This window comes from Amphibalanus amphitrite, unplaced genomic scaffold (genome assembly GCF_019059575.1).
Source record: "Amphibalanus amphitrite isolate SeventyFive unplaced genomic scaffold, NRLGWU_Aamphi_draft 000575F_arrow, whole genome shotgun sequence".
NCBI lineage: Eukaryota > Metazoa > Arthropoda > Thecostraca > Balanomorpha > Balanidae > Amphibalanus > Amphibalanus amphitrite.
Window position 1 is genome coordinate 179,107 of NW_024882069.1, and position 17,469 is coordinate 196,575.

The 17,469-nt window shown below is 47.9% G+C and overlaps 2 protein-coding genes across 16 annotated transcripts in view; both read right to left on the reverse strand.

The window, feature by feature from the left end:
• Positions 1-6,621, reverse strand: part of LOC122394142 (tripeptidyl-peptidase 2-like) — a 29,359-nt gene extending 22,738 nt beyond the window's left edge. The window contains exons 1-2 of one of the 2 annotated variants that reach the window (XM_043390783.1): positions 6,170-6,621; positions 4,129-4,318 (exon numbers count right to left, since the gene is read on the reverse strand). In XM_043390783.1, the coding sequence (XP_043246718.1) occupies positions 4,129-4,296 (168 nt within the window). In that variant the 5' untranslated portion in view covers positions 4,297-4,318; positions 6,170-6,621. The remainder of the gene's footprint in view (positions 1-4,128; positions 4,319-6,169) is intronic. The other variant, XM_043390782.1, reaches the window with a different exon arrangement.
• A 1,364-nt stretch (positions 6,622-7,985) lies between these two features.
• On the reverse strand, positions 7,986-17,201 carry LOC122394147 (AP-1 complex subunit sigma-2-like). Of its 14 annotated transcripts, none has more exons than XM_043390807.1 (6): positions 16,897-17,074; positions 15,507-15,685; positions 15,236-15,344; positions 12,537-12,674; positions 10,821-10,865; positions 7,986-8,484 (listed from the first exon to the last, which is right to left on the reverse strand). In XM_043390807.1, the coding sequence occupies exons 2-5, from the start codon at positions 15,683-15,685 to the stop codon at positions 10,821-10,823; spliced, it is 471 nt and encodes a 156-aa protein (XP_043246742.1). In that variant the 5' UTR covers positions 16,897-17,074; the 3' UTR covers positions 7,986-8,484. The 14 variants fall into 14 exon arrangements, with proteins under 14 accessions (XP_043246742.1, XP_043246739.1, XP_043246745.1 ...); XM_043390804.1 differs by having other exon boundaries at positions 10,807-10,865; XM_043390810.1 differs by having other exon boundaries at positions 10,807-10,865; positions 16,743-17,070.
• Positions 17,202-17,469: the final 268 nt, after the last annotated feature.

Sequence of the window (17,469 nt, forward strand, 5' to 3'; positions counted from 1 at the left end):
GACAAGGCGAAGAACAAGCGAGCGAGAGCGACGACAGATCTCCTTGTAATCCTGATTGATTAATGACCAATCGTTTGGAGAACCAACTTTGGTAAAAGCGAACGTGTTCACATGGACTCGTGAGCGCCTTGTGGTGATTCCAGAGCCCAGAATAAATTGAGGTGATGATTTGTTATTTAAGGGCGCCCGGGCTTCAGGCGTCATCGACGCCCATACATGAGAGTCATTGTTCGCTGTTGATATAGGTTTGTAAGCTGTAACGTATGTGTGATGTCTCCTGCCTAATCTTATAAAATGCCGTACTATTCTATTTACGGCATTTGGTAACATCGACAGTGATACCAGTGCCGACAAACGGTTATCTGAGTCGACGAAATGATTCTTTGGACTGTCAACATACGATGGACTGAAATGCGTGAAAACCATCTTGCATTTAATAGCCGTTTTCTGCAGCTTATACTAGGGTTGACTATTAAGTAATGGAAGTGCCTTAACACGCGCAGTGGAAGGGGGGGGCGGATTTCGCCCACCCCTCCTGTTTTTCGCCAATAACTCGCGCCGCGAACATAATATCAATGTGAAATTTTGGCTACCTGTCCAAAATTGAATTGCAGATCTTCTCGTGTAAGAAATAAGAAAATCGGTTCACAACTTTTCTAGTAATAGCGGTGTAAAGTCAAACATCCTGCCGCGGCGGCGGCGCGGCGGCGCGGCGGCCGGCGCTAGCTGTTACGCGCCGCCTGAATTGTAGACTGTGCCGGGGCGGGACGGTTCCGTCTTTACATCGCGCTCCTTACCGCTGATTATATTAGATTCGCGTCAAATTCGGTGAGAAGACTGAGAAATGTACAGGCAATCATATGGTCAAAGAATTTTGAAAATCGGCCGGAAACAATTTGAGTTATGAGTGTGTAAACACAAAATTGTGATTGCCGCGTTTCCCGCGTCCGCCGATCCCGCTTCAGCCGGCAACATCTTATCCTTAGCAGGCTTCTAACTGCCATATTTATTGTTGGATTATCTAGAAATTCACCATACATACTCCCAAATGTTTGTTCTTTCGTATAGTGAAAGAAAAAAGAAAATCGGCCGGTAACTTTTTGAGTTATCGGCGTGTAAACGCAAAAAAGTCGCTAATATGGCAGATTTGACCACATTTGACCTCATTTGACCTTGAAGATATTGACCTAGGGTCATGAAATTCACACACAACAGAGTTCCCCATGGCCCCCACCTACCCTCCAAATTTCGTCTTTCTAGCTCCAGTGGGAGCTGAGATCTTAGGGGGGGCGACATCCGCCCCCCCCCCTTCCACTGGGCGTAGTACTCGCAACCCTTCCACTGCGCGTGTTAAGCAATTAAACGGGTTTGCACGTGCACACATTATTTAGGTGTCATTTCATGCGCCGATCTTTTTTCTATCCAATGGTGAAGACCACATGTCCCTAGCTACTTTTTGCTATAAGCTATCGTCGTTTTCTCAAGAGACCTCCCGAACCTGTGGCGCACCACCTGGCAATGGCCAAAGCCGCGCGCCAGCGCCGAGTGCAAGGTCATTAGAGCTCAGTTTGTCGTAGGGAAAAGGCCTACCAATATCAGAAAATTTATTTTCTAAGTGTATGGAGCGACGCAGCCTCCCCACAGACGATATGTCGGTGGTTTCATCGGTTTGAGAAAGAAAGCGCCGATCAGTCCTCTGGCGGCGTTCCAGGAGTGGGTCAAGACGAGGCTGGAATGGTGTGTGATGCTTGAAGGCGATTATGTGGAGTAGTGTATGCTGTCATTTATCGTGCCAATGTGTATTGTTTTGATGAAAATATAGAAATTGTCCATTGTGTAGCTATAACGATAAGCCAATAAGCTCTGATGACCTCGCGCTGGCGCTTGGCGCGCGATTTTGGTCATTGCCAGACTCCTTTTTCATGGTGCGCCGCAGGTTCGGGTGGTCTCTTGGGAAAACGACGATAGCTTGGAGCAAGAAGTAGCTAAGGACATGTGGTCTTCACCATTGGATAGAAAAAACATCGGCGCATGAAATGACACCAAGAAAACATGTGCACGTGCAAAAACGTTTAATTGCTTAAGGCACTTCCATTACTTAATAGTCAACCCTAGTATATTGAGCCCTTTTTAAGATTGGACATCTGTTAACAACAGCGATGGGCGCAAAAAGCACCCATAAGCCTGCTAATCAACCCATAATAAACTAGAACCAATTAAGAAAGTATAAAGGCCACCAGTGCTTATTCGGTGTACAGCTGATCACGAACTTCCGGTTACACAAGAAAGATAGTGTCTGCTGCTATTGACTGCCACCTAATCTCTTGCATATTCGATAACGAAATGTCACGTCATGTAATCGATAAACTACGGAGACTCCGCTCAATGCAACAAGCACTTTTCTGAGGATAACATAGGTGGGAACTTCCTTGATAGTCATTATCAGCCGCCGCATACAGTAGCTTGAGTCAGGCACGGCGCAGTCAACCTTGGATCACGTCCAACAGCAAAGCGAGTTCACAAAGCTGATGCAACGGCCGCGCATTCGCGTCATGTGCGCCTCCCAACGGCACAACTACGGGGTTCGATTACGTAAGCGGACCAGTCACAGTGTCCGATCTAAATACCACCCCGGCCGGCGCGGCGGACGCGGCATAAAAGCAGCAGCGATGGACGTCTGGACTGGAAACGGTGCAGTTGTCCCAGATTCGCGATTGCTTACACGAATGACCGGACTGAAGAGTTAACATAAACGGGGATAATGGACATGAGCCCCGCAAAAGACGGGAAAACATTTCAGCAAATGTAGGTGAGTCACTATCGAAGCTCCGAATGCAACTGGAGCTCCAGATACAAGTAGGTACAACTGCCTTTGTTAGGACTTGGCAAACAGGCAAACAAGGTAACTGTACCCAGTAACAAGGTTCGACCTTGTTCTCGCCGTTATCCTTTCCGATGTTTTAGTATTGCATGACCTGAGCCGCAAACCGCCCCGCTGAGACCCCAACTTTCCAATGATAATCCGATCAGTATTCCCACGCCCTGCTGGAGATGGGGCACTAAGCGCTTGAACGCTCCCCTCGCAATTGGCTCCTAGGCTACGCGGCAATATGAAACGTATCCCGTGGCCTTCAGATACGTAGCGGTAACAAACGAGCTCCGAAAGGTCGTTATATTCAAAGGTCATCATACAAGCAAGCATGTTATCCAGTCTCATTTCGGTCTCGTCAAATGTCAGGTCGACCAGATGTTCATAGTTTATCAAAGGCCAAATTTTAACGATTCTGACAGTTTTGGATGAATAGGCGAAACCTTGAAAAACAAACAGAGCTGCAGCATCACAAGAAAAAATAGCTTTTATTATAACACGCTATTAAATTTGATTTCAGGTCAACAGCTCCAGCTCCAGAAGGAAAAAAAACTTCCCAAATGGATGTCAAAACCAACATCTCTACATAAGGACGGCTCGTATCACGAAGGAAAAGCCGTCTTAGCAGAGATAGAAGAATTTCGACGTCTACCAATAACGCTCAAGAAGTTTGAGCGCGGTTTTATACAGTAGGGGCAGGCATTCTATTCCGGAATCGGATTACGGAACAAGAGCAGAAAGCTTATCAAACGGGACTTAAGTGGACTCAGCGAAGGAAATAAATAACGAATTATGTACGGATCAGATGTAACTCCTACATCAATCGTTCTTGATCTTTGCCAGCTCATGTCGACAGAACCATGGCTGACTACATAACCAATGTAGCATAGAAGCCAGCTCTAGGATTCACGGCAGTCACCACAATATCAACAAGTGAAGCAATTTCCAGTCATTGAGCTTTGTGCTCCTAAAAGCCCACTCAGCATTCACAGAATCAGTAGAGCTGATGAGCTATCTCTCTCCAACTATACCTTAGTTCAGTGGACTGGTGTATGTAGTGGAACTCTTTACTAAGCCGGTCGGATTGGTCGGTGTGGTTTCACCTGCAAGCCTGGAACGGTCTAGAACCGCACCGATCCCAGCCGGGTTCAGCCATCGTGAGCGGCAGCCGAGAGACCAGGCCAGGCTTACCCACAGGCCCAGTGGGCGGGAGACCGCGCCGAGCCCACCCCACCCACACGGCGACCCCTCAGACTCACCTGCAGTCCGGGCGCGGCCGGGTCGATGGCGCTGTCGAAGATGGCGATGGTGACGCCCCTGCCGTCCAGCTCTGGGTACAGCTGGTGCAGGCTGCTGACGCCCGTCTCCCGCTTGGGCACCAGACCCGCCACCGGGAACTCGGCGGCCACAATCGGCTCCGGGTGCATCGTGGTCGCGGACAGAGGCTGCCTGCGGATGGCGACGGTGGTGGGGTGAAGAACAGTCAGCAGATGGCTGCTGGCATTGTGTGCACAACATAAAATAACTGTCAGATGCTAGTCAGTCAAAACCATAATAATATCAACAAATGTATTGTATATCATACTTTGCACTTCGGGAAGTACCGTTCTTTAACTATGAGCAAGCACTTGTGCTTTGTGCAAAGCCAGACTTTTCAACAAAACTGAAAAATATCAGAATGAGCGGCATGACCTCCTGTAACACCTTTTACGTGATCATGTCTCAGCAACCACTGAGTCGATTGACCTGGGGTCCTTTTTATTAGGTAGAGCCGTCCCTTCCACATTGAAATAGAGTACTCTTGATGCATTTAGGCAATTGTTGTGGCATGAGCCACTTGATTTCTGCTAGAATTTGGATGGAACACATCACTTAAATGGAAGTTACAGAAGATCCTCCATGAATGTGTCACACTTTGTCTTTCCTAGATTAATGGAAATTTCTAAGCATGAGGTGTGGTTGTGGATGCTTTTGAGAGGCTTATATTTTTTTCTTTTTATAAATTTAGTCCGAACCTTTTGATGGGAAGGATTCACAAGGACAGAGCCACCGCTAAGCAAAGCTTGTTGCGATGACCCTGCCCTCTATCCTCCGATCGCGCAATTCCGATTCTATGGCAGGATTTAGCATAGGCGCGGGAGCCGGGGGGGCAGTGGGGGCAGCTTGCCCCCCCCCCAACTCTGGGGCCGTGGGGGCGTTGCCCCCACAGCTTTGAGACGGAATACCACACTTTTTTGCAAATGTTTTCTTTTTTGTTGAAAAAGCTAAGGGATGAAAAATAAGTGGCCTAAAACTGGTGAGAAAACTAGATTTAGGGGTACCCTAGGTTGATCTCTATTATGGTGTGCCCCCCCCCCCCCCAGTCTGAACGTAGTTCCCGCGCCCCTGGAATTTAGAGTCCAAAGTTTAACGTGCGCACAAAGCCGCGCACGGCCGGTCCCCTCGCTGACTTCGCCTGGCTACGGCCTGCCACCAACCGCAACCATACCTGTCAGGAGGCCCATAAATGTCGAGCGCCCGTCGCGCTTCGAACCCTTCGAACCCGGACTGTCATAACCGGGAACGGGTGCTCTCACCACGCAGAGTCCAACGCCCTAACCAACTGAGCTACGGGACAGGCTTATATCTCAGCAACCACTTGACAGATTTACTTATGGTAATTTTTGTAGGATAGCTTTGTTTCTTCTACCAAGTATTGGACTATTCCTGATGCATGTGGGTGACCCCTTCCTTATGCATGTGCCATGTGCAAAACAAAGAGGTATCAGTTTTTGTAACAATTGCAATATCTCGGTAACTACTGGGTCGATTGCGCTGAAACTTGGCATGTAGATAAGCACCCACTAGGCAATGCATTTGCATGTGCCGAGGTTGGGGTGCTGCTGCATGTGCGCATGTGCGGATTCCAGATCTCGAGAACGACTGGACAGATTGCGCTCAAATTTGATACACGGTTAGGGATCTGTTGGTAGGGTGCAGTGCAAGTCAGTTGAAACCCATTTCACATATCAACGCACGTGCAGGCCGCAGGGCGCCGCTTCAAGATCTCGAGAACGGCTGGGCCGATTGTGCTCAAATTTGGCACATTGCTAGACCGGTTAGTAGGGTGCTGTGCACAAGTCAGTTGGAGGTACCCCCTCGCAATTTCACAGGGTGCAAGGCCCACCCTCTCGCTCACTCCCTTGGTCGCCCCAAAAGGTGTTATACTGGTGATAATGCTCAAAGAGTCAGAGTGAGCCCATTACCCCCTGAAACTAGCACCTTTTTCTTAAGTTTGAGATGAAAAACAAATAAACTCACCTAATACCAATGCTTCCAAATTTATGAAGGGATTCTGAACTAAGGTCTGAACCCAAGCTGAAGCCAAAACGGAAACTCCTCAAGCCGAAGTTTGAGCTCGTTAGTTTCGAGGTTGAGGTCGTGTGATAAAATGCTGAACGGGCAGGACCTAGAAAATTACAAGATAACGGCAAAATACAAAAACATCCACAAACAACCCGAATAGGCAGAATGCGAATTATGAGCCACCCGAGGACAAAGGCCCCCAAAACAACTCCGATAAACTTTTGTTTTGCCTCCCACACACACTACTCTCTCTCCTCTCGCAAGTGCCTCGTCAGCTGATAAAAGCCAAGGCCAAAGCCAAAAGCGCACGGTCGAAGTCAATCCCCTACAGGAAAAATGACGTCTAAGAATTGTTAGAGTTCATGGCATGCAAACGGAGACAACGGAGACACCTCCCGTTATAAAGTAAGCTTGATTTTTATCTCCAATAAAACATGAACAATCCAAAGAATTCAAAACAAAATTCTAGCATGATTTACAGTACCTGCACAAAATCATCGCAGTTTGCTTCAATAGCAGCTCGCTTTTGTGACGTCAGTTAGGATCAGAAATTTTGGAGAAGAATATGAAGTGGAAATAATCCGGTCATCGTCAATTTAGAAGTCGCCACTAAAACGAAAAGAGGGGATCGGCATGTATAAAATGGAAATAGTAAAAGGCAAATTTGCGTTCCCCCCTTTAAAGTTCAACACCAGTTCACGGTAATCAGACACCAGTAGGCATAGGCTTTGTGTATAGAGTCCAGCCCTCCAGTATGAACAGCGGTTAATTACACTGGGCGCTTTCTTTCCAGTATTCTATCTTGTCTCTATCTTCTATCTCTCTCTTTTCTACCTTGTCTCTCCAGTCTCCAACTGTCCCCAAAGCGGAGACCACTGCACTGGCCGTGCTGTGACAGTCCGGAGCAAGGGGGAAGGAGGGCAGCCGTAAAAATTGATGGATGTTTTTCTTGCACTGCCACAAACACAAATGTTCAAAAACATGGTCTACGCCCCGTCTCCCTGCTCACGCCCGCCCGTAAACCAGACCAGTCCATGGTCGAGAGAATTTAGCATCTCGGCTGGTCAAATATCGCCTTCTTTAGTACCTACTACCTACCGACCTGTATGAATCCCGGGTTCGTGATCGATTTGTCCACCATCTCGGATTCGACGGATTGGGTGTTGCTTTTCGCTGGTATCCGGATTCTAGTCGGCAGATGCTGAATATGTCGACCCATTGAAGATGTGTAGGTCTGTTGACTTGTCTGTTGACAACTCGCCCGTGATGATAGCACCATTCGAAGCTCCGTCAGCCATCATGTGCTATCCTAATACCAGTGCCTGTGATGATTATGACTGCTTTTAGGGCCTTGATTGTAATGATTGCACACCGAGCGTTCAGTGTCCGTGCAACCACTGATGACTGGTGCCGGCTTTATCGCCAGGCAAACGTGTAACGTGCCTGGACTGGCGGGATAATTCGTCGGCGGTCTCCACCGATATCACGGTGCTCGAACCACCTACTCTAACCGTAGCTCCGTAGTCCGTACATCATTTAGGACCGCATGTCCATGCAGACATCTCCCGAGCATACACATATGCCAACAGAGTCCCGCGTTTAGTGCTTCCAAGTTCCAATGTTGGGCGGCCCTCCCCTATGACGTGGAGAAATTGAGCATTTGAGTAACAGCGACGAAAAAAGACTTGACAGCCGCACTCCGCTGAACAGAAGTCATGGAAATAACTATCTGACACATGCCCTCAGTTTGAATTAAAAAGACGACACGTTATGACATCAATAATACAGTTTATTTATTATTCATTACGCCTAGTGAAACAATCATTAAAGAAGTGAATTACCGATGGCAGCCCAGAAAAATCACTTTTCAACCATAAACAACAGAGCATGCCACCATTTCACAATCCAGGACAAAAACTGTCATGATTACAAACACTACGGGCATATCTTTAACTGAAAAACAAAAAGTGAGAATATACCAAGTGCACATCAAATCACAACAGAGGCTGCCGAGAGTCCATCAAAGATGGCCGCACGGATAGACTTGATCAGATTGAAACACCCACGCCACCACACGCCGCATGGAATGTCTCTCGCGAGTGCCTCCACACGGCAGCACACGGCTCGGCGGTCCACTCAGCCACAGCGCACCGCTGCGCGACCGCCACCACCGCCCCGGCGCACGTCCGACCCGACCCACGCGGCCCGCGCCGCCGCCCGGACCGCTAGCCGAGCCCGTGGTCATCAAAGAAGCCCTGAGGCGTCTCCTCCTGCAGGAACAGGTCAAAGGTCAGTGGCGTGGCAGGCGACTGCCCTCTCGCCACTTCTGGCTACTGGTGTTCTGCACGACCGCGTCCCGCCCCGCCCCGCCCAGTACTGCCCCCGAGATGAGGTTGTTCGCCCGAAAACAGCCGGCAAACAGCGAGAGACAAGGTAAACTGGACATGCTTTATTGCTCACCACGGATAGATCGAAGAAAATGGTACAAACTAAGAAACGAAATTCTATTCTGAGACTTACACAGAAGCGTGTCATGCATTTTTGGCTCGTATGAAGACGGCACAGCTCGTTTGGAGACAGCCTGTTTCTATGCAGGTTAAGTCTCAAGTCTCAACACCAAGTGTCACTTGTATAGCACCCTATCGTGATAAATGCATGCTGATATACAGGTACTGCATAACAACATATTAGTACAGCTTGCAACCAGTAAATAAAACAGACTCCATATCCGTGCGCTATATTCCAAAGAAAACAAGTAGTTAATATGAATACCATGCGATTAGAAGATACACTACATGTAGATATTGATGGCTAAACAACTCAATAATGAACGTCCACACAGCGAAGAGCAGGCGCGACAGAGAGAAAAGCCGGCACTAGGCGAGACAGCAGCAGCGGCAGGGAATGTATTCGTGCGCAGTGCGGGAATAAGTACAGACGGGTTCGACCGCGCATCACCGTTCACAAAACGTGAAGACATTACATACACTGCGAAACACAGCCCCCGGCAGGAGCCTAAATAATGCCTAAGTCGTTCATTATATTGTCCGCCGCGTCCTCCTAGGAAACAACAAAACAGGTCAAACGATTCGGCATCTTTAATTTTTAGTTCATGATCAAAATATGTGCCGAGCACAAAAACACTGCCCGTCCACCTGAGGCCAGATAGGTGAAATAACTTTCGTTTGCCAAGAACAGTTCAAAACCATCTTATTCCTTAGCATGTGTAGGCCACTTGACTAACACTATGGGCAACCGAAGTACCAAAAAGTGATCAAGACATATACAAAAGAAGCATTGTGCATTGTGCGGGCTCCAAACCAAGTATCTTAACCACCGATTTACAGAGACAGAAGGAAGTGTTTGCGCAGATTCACACAAATCTGCTCAAACGTCCCTTCTACACGTACCCAAGCTCCTCGTGTGCTAAGCAGGGTGTCCCGTGCGACCCGAGAGCCCCGTGCATGCAGGCGGGGGGCCGGCCGTGCGCGGGGCGGGGCGGACGGTGCGCGGGGCGGGGCCCGGCCGTGCGCGGGCGGGGCGGACGGTGCGCGTGGCGACGGGGGCGGGCCGGCCGCGCCTCGGCCGCACTCACACGGTATGTGGCGCACAAAGGCCGCCGGGTCCACGTGACTCCTCTGAGCGCGGCACACGGACACAGGGAGGGAGGGAAGGGTGAGCCGCGGCCAGTCACGGGCGTGCACACTGCACAGCGCGCGCGCCGACCGGGCTCAGCGGGCCGCCGTCCCGCGCCCGGTCCATCCGCACACCGGACACTACTCGTACTCCACGGTCAGCCGAGCAACTACGCGACGCCGGGGACGGCCATCGACACGGAGCGGGACTACTCTAGCGGGCAAGAACTAGAAAGCAGAGGCGGCAATAACACCCGAGAGGTTCGCAGACATTTGAAGAAGGTGGGACAACTGAATAATTAACGACTACACTATTTTTGGATAGAACAAAAATAACGGAACGCTGAACCACTTTATCAAATAAATCGTTGGTTATCCCTGGTCTGATCTATCTTACCATTTAAACGACAAATGTTTTATTTAAGAAATCATGCTGAAATACAGTAAATTTATCACGCATTTACCAATTTTAGAAAAGACTAATGTGACACATTCCACATGAAGGGAAAGTAAAAACGCATCTAACAATCGCCTCAGAGGCTACCGCTGACAGTAAGGAACTTCCGGTGATCCACATCGCTCAAGGAGGTACGCTATTCCCCGAACTACCTCCCTTCCGGCCCGCCCGCATGCGATCTGCCGAGCGGCAGCTGCAGGGCGCGGCAGCAGCCAGTCACCGACACGGATAGTAGAGCCATTCTGAGCAGCGCGCTGCGAGCGGCCTCGCGGCAGAACGACAGAAACAGCCAGATACACAGTCGGGCAACACGCGGGCGAGCGGCGGCGAGTGCCGCCTCAGGCTAATAGAAAGAGAGGGAGAGAGATACATAACGAGCGAGCCAACGAGCGAGCGGAGAGAGCGAGATAGAGACAGAGAGCGGGCGAGCGATTGGCGCGGCGCGCAGCTCTAGTAACGACAGCCAACTGAGAATGCATATAGAGAGGGCTCGGTCTTACGCTCAGTGCGGTACCTATGTCAGCCCGACAGATCTCAGGGCGTCCTCAAGGACCTCGTCCTAGAAACAGACGGGCAGCATGAGCGCCGCGCCGAGCGGGGCGGGATGGGGCGCGCTCCCGCGCGCCGGGGTCAGTCACGGGGGAGACAGCCAGTGCGCAGACGCAGGCGGCCAGCGAGCGATCACGTCACAGGTGAAGACGGCGCACAGTGTGCACGGACAAAAACAAAAACGAAAGTAAAGTGAACTTATCGGTGAATAACTATGTCGAAACTGAAATATGCCGCAGCATGGATGAAAGATGTATCTTTCATCCATGAGCACAGTGTTACGGTCTGGTTTCGCGTCGTCTTTTCTTAGCAGGCCTCAATAAATACACAGTCAATGACATTGAGTTCGCAGAAACTTGACTCCTGCAAATCCACCCAAATTTTGAGCATTCTTAAAAATAATCGCCTTTCCATCTAGGTATCTACTTTCGTGCATCTAGAACACCTAACAAAACATCACCCACAAACATTGAGCATGTCACTAACCCTGTTAAAATTTTCAGCTACTTTGTAACTAAGCGACGCTTTACAAATCGAACCTCATGAGCTGCAGCAATCTTTGACCATCAGCGACAGGTCAACGGCGATGTCTTGTTCATCCTGCGATGACCCATATCTAACGAGCCCCGTCATTTTCCTATCCACCCGGCCTCCTGTGGGCTCTAGCTGTTCGGGTCACGGGTAGCCACTGACGGGTCTGATTCCATTGCCGCGTCTGGGCCCGCCCCTCCGTGCGCGGCAGAGGCGCGGACAGCACCACACAGACGGCGGCCCGTCCGCCGGCGGAGCTCCCCGCATGCCCCCGACAATGACCCGGCTGCGGGGCGACAGCTCAGCCGCCGCGGTCCCGGTCGGCGGTCCGCACCGGCAGCTGACACAGCGCGGGCCGGACCGGCGGGCCCCGAGCGGTGAACATGCAGGAAGCACCAGAAGCACAGCATGCCACAGAGATAACAGTTGGTGTCGAGCGTGCTCGGAGCTTGGACGGAACAGAAATGTATGAAGGTGATTGATCTCCAAGATTTTATGGACGTTAACTGCTCACAAAGGATTTCTGTGTGTCAGTGCACAAAGAATAGTTTATAAACTGTCAAAGACTGAAAAAAACTTTTGTTCGTACGGGAATGTCTCGCACAAACTTCAGATAAACGGAATGGTGTTGTGAAGTACAGCTAAATGCATGAATAAGCCCATTTTCTTTTGCGATACCGGCCCAATAAAATCAGCTACTGGTAGTGCTGGGGACCCGTGATCATATAAGTAGTGTTGATCGCATGGCTCAATAATCACATTTCTCACGACACCCAAAAATTCTAGCTACATACATGGTAACTACTACTACCAAACAAATCGAACATAACAATGCAGGCTGATAACTAGCAGCCAAAATAACCCCATACGTCACTCCTCCTCGTCCCAGTACGCTACCGACTCAGTAACTGCAGCACAAGCCTTGCAGTCGGACCGAGCCGCCCCGACCCATCTCCCCACCATCGGACGGACAGACACCACAGAGCGCTTCAGGCGACACTGACCAATCACATCGCAGCGACGGCACGCGACGACCAATCAGCGCAAAGCACGCCGCGAGCGGCGACCAATCGCTGACGCTGCGGCGCTCATGCGGCGGCGGCGGCAGCAGCAAGCGCTACAGCTCATACGGATCAGCATCGTGACTGACCTCCTGGAGCAGGTCCTGCGCCGTGATGGCCTTCAGCACGTTCTTCTTGCTCGTCTCCTGGATCTCGCCGCCGAGCAGCAGCTCGTCCAGCATGAAGAACGCCTTCTCGAAGTTGAAGATGATATCCAGCTCGCATACCTGTCGGCAGCGGATTCCGAAAGGAAGCAACAAGTAGTGACACATCTGTTATCTATCATCTATACAGCCGTGATCTTTATCTGGCGATGTCAATCGCGAATGTCTTCACATTAGAGGTGGCAAAACTGGAAAATTTTGGGACCCGGACCCGGACCCGGTCTGACTGGCACATTTCTGGAACCGGTCAGACCCGGTCTAAGTCAGCGTTGGAACCAGATGGACCCGTTCCCGAAATTCATTATGAAAATTGTGTACAATTGTAGGTATAGCAAAAGAAAATAGTTTCTTTCCAATTTGGCATACTTGTGTTGCAAAGTAAAAAACTCATGCCATGGTCATTTCACTTCGCTTCGCAGTTTGTATTTTGGAACCAGATTCAGGTCATATTTAAGAATATAAGAAGTAAGTAGACCAATGAATTTCATGCTAACCTAAGCCACTTTTACTACAGCTGCTAAAAATGATGTGAACTGGGGATCCATGGACCAGTGCCTTCACCAGAGTCAGAAGAACAAGAACCTAACATCAACATGGAACAAGATAACCAATAACCATACTGATACATACCTTTTCTAATATTCTTGGTAAAAGATATTCCTTTTTAGAATTAAATTCATTAGTCCTTACAAATATTATCAACTATCAAAGGCCCCAAACGATAAAACATTCAAAATCAAAATAGAAACATGAAAACTGTGTGAGGTTCGCCAGAAATGTCGACACGACAGAACAAGCGTTAAATCACTGCAAAATTTTGTTGGGGTTAATGTACTGCAAAATCGTAATGGCAATAAACTTTAAGTACTGCAAGTCGGTTAAGTAGGTTGCGATCATGACTTAAGTGCCAATTTATTAACGTAGAAAACAAACTACATTTTGTTGTTAGTACCTAGACATAGAATAAATACCAAGGGTTCTGAGACTTTCTTCCCGAACGTGTTCCAAAATTGTAACCTTTATGCAGTAGATTAGCGTGCGTAAGGTATAGCATATATGACGCTCAAATGCGCCATTTTCACATCAACACGGAATCATTGGCCTTGGAGAAGGGCATTGGTATTGACTCAGTTTTTTGTCAGCTGCTGCCGTATGATGGCGCTAGTAGAGCGCTATATGTATAATACGCTCTGCTAGCGCCACCATGCGGCGCTAGTTGGCTAAAATCTGATCAATACTACGGTTTCTGGAGAATGCCTTGGATTCATTTTTAGCTTTATGGATTTATGCAAGGGCATGTTGGTTTTATGAGTTGTCTTCTGGGCCCTGTTTCACCGGTGATAGCAGCAAGCTGCTATCACGTTTCGCGAGCTGACGTCATGTCGTGACGCCATACTGTTGTCGTAATGGGTAGTTCCGGCGCACGATTGCCGCGACCTTGGCGGCGGCATTAAGTGACGTATGAGCCTAAAAGTAAGAGTTTACGCAGTCATTATAGTATATATATATTTTTGATATATATTTTTTCAATATGATGTATTTAAAAGAAGTTAAGTTTAGGAAAAATTTGGACATTAACTTCGAACATTTAGCTGATGACGTAAAACAATATAGCGGCAATCGTGCGCCAGAATTGCCCCTTACGTCAGCAGTATGACGTCATCACATTACGTCAGCTCGCGCAATTTGAGAGCAGCGTGCTGCTATCACCGGTGAAACAGGGCCCAGGCCGTGATAGAAATAATTTCAAAGCTGTTTGAGTTATGAAATGCATTTGAATATCAAACATGAACTCTGATTTCCGGTGGGCATAGTGACTTTGGTATGTCAATGTCTTTGAAAAGGCAGGTGAGAATGCCACTGGTCAGCCTTGCTTCAATTGGATTTGTGTCCATTTATAAATGGATTTCAGTCATACCTACTTACCTACATATGTTATTGGTATTTGATTTCTACAGCTCAAAATATTGCTAGGTGCTGTACAGCAAACTGAATGGAAGTGATCCGTACAAACATTTGGTGAAATGTTTTCTGGATTGCTAGCACTTAGAACTTGTTTATTCTGTTGTAGGTGACAAGACAAGATAAGAAATTGAAGCAAGACTGACCAGTATCAGTATGCTATAGAATAGGTAGCCCAATCTGCTGGAATATTAAAATTCAAAAGTGGAATTGGGACTTATGAACTGGAAACTGCATCAACTATGACTATGTTTGCCAAAGCATAAAAGATATTAATGTTTACCATAAAGCACAGGGAAATGATAGGACCCGGTTGGACCCGGCCAAATATTTTGGGGGACCCGGTCTGGACCCATCCGGGTCCAGACCGGTTCCATAGACCGGGTCCCCGGGTCCACATTTTGCCACCTCTACTTCACATGCAATAACATGACAGGAAATTGTTTGGCTTTCGAAACTCTAGGTTACACTAACTCTTTGTCTGATTTCTCTCGTCTCATTGGCACTAGTCAGGGACTTAAAATCAGATGCAATCGGCAAGTAACAGGCATTGGAAAGTTGAAAAAACGTATCATATATGTAAAAAAGACGATTCTCATCAGATACCATACGGGTGACCAGAGCTACACTGTGCGGCGAGTGCGAGCGGAGTTGTGTCATACCGAGCCGAAGTACTTGTCGAGCAGCTCCACGTATCGGTGGATTATCTCCAGCGTCAGCAGCTCGTTGTCGTCGCTGTCGATAGCGCAGCAGAAGTACAGAGACGCATACCTGCCGAGACGGCGATAGAGCAGAGGTAAGAACAGGGTCAGACATCTGGGAAAGAGCAACAGAAAAGTAGCTACCACAAGGTGTGACACTCATTGAGACAAGACTTGACATGTGACACATGAATTGCAAACAATGCCTTCATGAAAAAGCAGAGAAACAAACCTCTTATACACAATCTTCAAGTCTTTCCACTCCAAAAAGCTGCACATCTTTGCTTTTCTTGAAAGCACTGTTGCTATCAGCTCTCGTGTTGTTTTCTTCTTCTGCTTCTCTGGGTATGCACAATACCATTTTTGAAGCCTGAGCTTGCCTTGTCTGCTGAAGAGGAGCATAAAATGCATCTGAAACAGAGAGAGAGAGAGGAGTGCGTACCATGGATTAAGTATCTACAATATGAGAATGTATCAGCAGGCTGCAAACATTTCAGCTTCAAATGGGAAACATTTAACAACCATCTAAAGGCTTGTGAAAACAGTTCAAAATTAGATGTCACCAATGAAAAGCTAGGAAACCCAATGCATACTGATAAACAAGGAAAACATGCAGTGCTCAGGTGTGTTGGTTTGGAATGGAAAAACTTTGGGATTTGGAATGGAGATTTGCAAGGGCAAAGGACTCTTCATACAAAGCTTAATGTTTGCTTATGTGCATAGATAAAAACGGAGTGTAATGAGTTGGATATCCCGATTAATTGCAAGGTTAAAGGCTTGGAGATAAGAAATAAGAAGGTTGAAAAAAGAAAAAATGGTGTCAAGGTGGCTATAATGGGAAGACCTGGACTTCTACCACAAATTGCAGATATTAGTGCTTTTGGTATGAGTTATGAAAAGCCACAATAAAAGGTCAATTATTCCCTGGCCAAGCACATTTAGTCCCCAATCCCCATACATCATTTTGTTGGACAATGATGTACCTGGGCTGTAGCCTGTACTTAAAACAGTTCACCAGTGCCATACCACATTGGGGCCCACACCACTCCATGCCGTCAGCCGTACTGCACCACACCATCCACCAGTCCATGAGTGCCTCAGTCCTCACTCACTGACCATGTCTCATGAAGATTGCCATGCTATACACTCAGGAGCCTTATCCCAATCCCCAGCCTGCCCTTATCTAAAAATAACAGCTGAGTAATGTAGCAACTCCGAGGGCTGTTCACAGGCACTGTAAACTGCTGAGTGCAGTGTGTGCTGTGTGCCCAGCAGGCATGGAGGTAGGGAATGTGCTGGTGGTATGACATCACATGGCTGCGTGCGGTGGCCGGTCCCAACCGACCACAGCGGCCACTGTGTGCGGTGACGGAAGGATGACATAGGAAGGCAGTGGGCGTAGCTTAGAGCCTGTGTGCAGTCCTACCACACACAGGGCCCGTGAACAGCCCCCTGAAGTGGTACTTACCTCTCCCTCCTGTGTACAGAATCTGACAGTCTGTGCAATATACATAAGCCTACATCGAGTACACAAATATCATTTTCCTCATTTCACAGCAAGAAAAATCGCGGCGAAATCGGCGCGAGACAAGCTCACTACAGAAAGTAATGACACAACTTACTGTTATTTTTTGGGGATAGGGCAAGGTAGATGGAGAAAAGAGCTCTAAAAGTGCTTCTGTTATGGATGTAGTTGAATTAACATCCGAGCATTACCATTTCTAATTTTTTAGAGATAATTCTTCCATCAACGGAAACGAATCGAAACGGGGCGTTCTCAGTTTCAACGTATGTGTCGTATGCAAGGAAATAGTTCACTTTCACGAAATTTTTTTTTTTTTGCAACGATTTATGATTTTTTATGTTCAAAATAATCAGCAAAGAAAATAAAACCTTTTTATAACAAAAGATTTTTTTTCTATATTTTGATATAGGAAGAACTTTTCAGTTTCTGTAAGGCACACGCGATCCAGTATGAAAAGAGCATGGGTCCCGAAAATTCTTCAGAAACAGAGAAATTATCGCAGCCACCGGCATTTGGGCGATCTGCTCTGATCTGCTCGATCTGATAATGTTCCCCTGAATGTCCTAATTGATCAGTACGAGAATTTCTCTAGAGTTCTCGTAGATAATTTCTCTAGTTTCTGAAGAATTTTCGGGACCCATGCTCTTTTCATACTGGATGGAAATATATG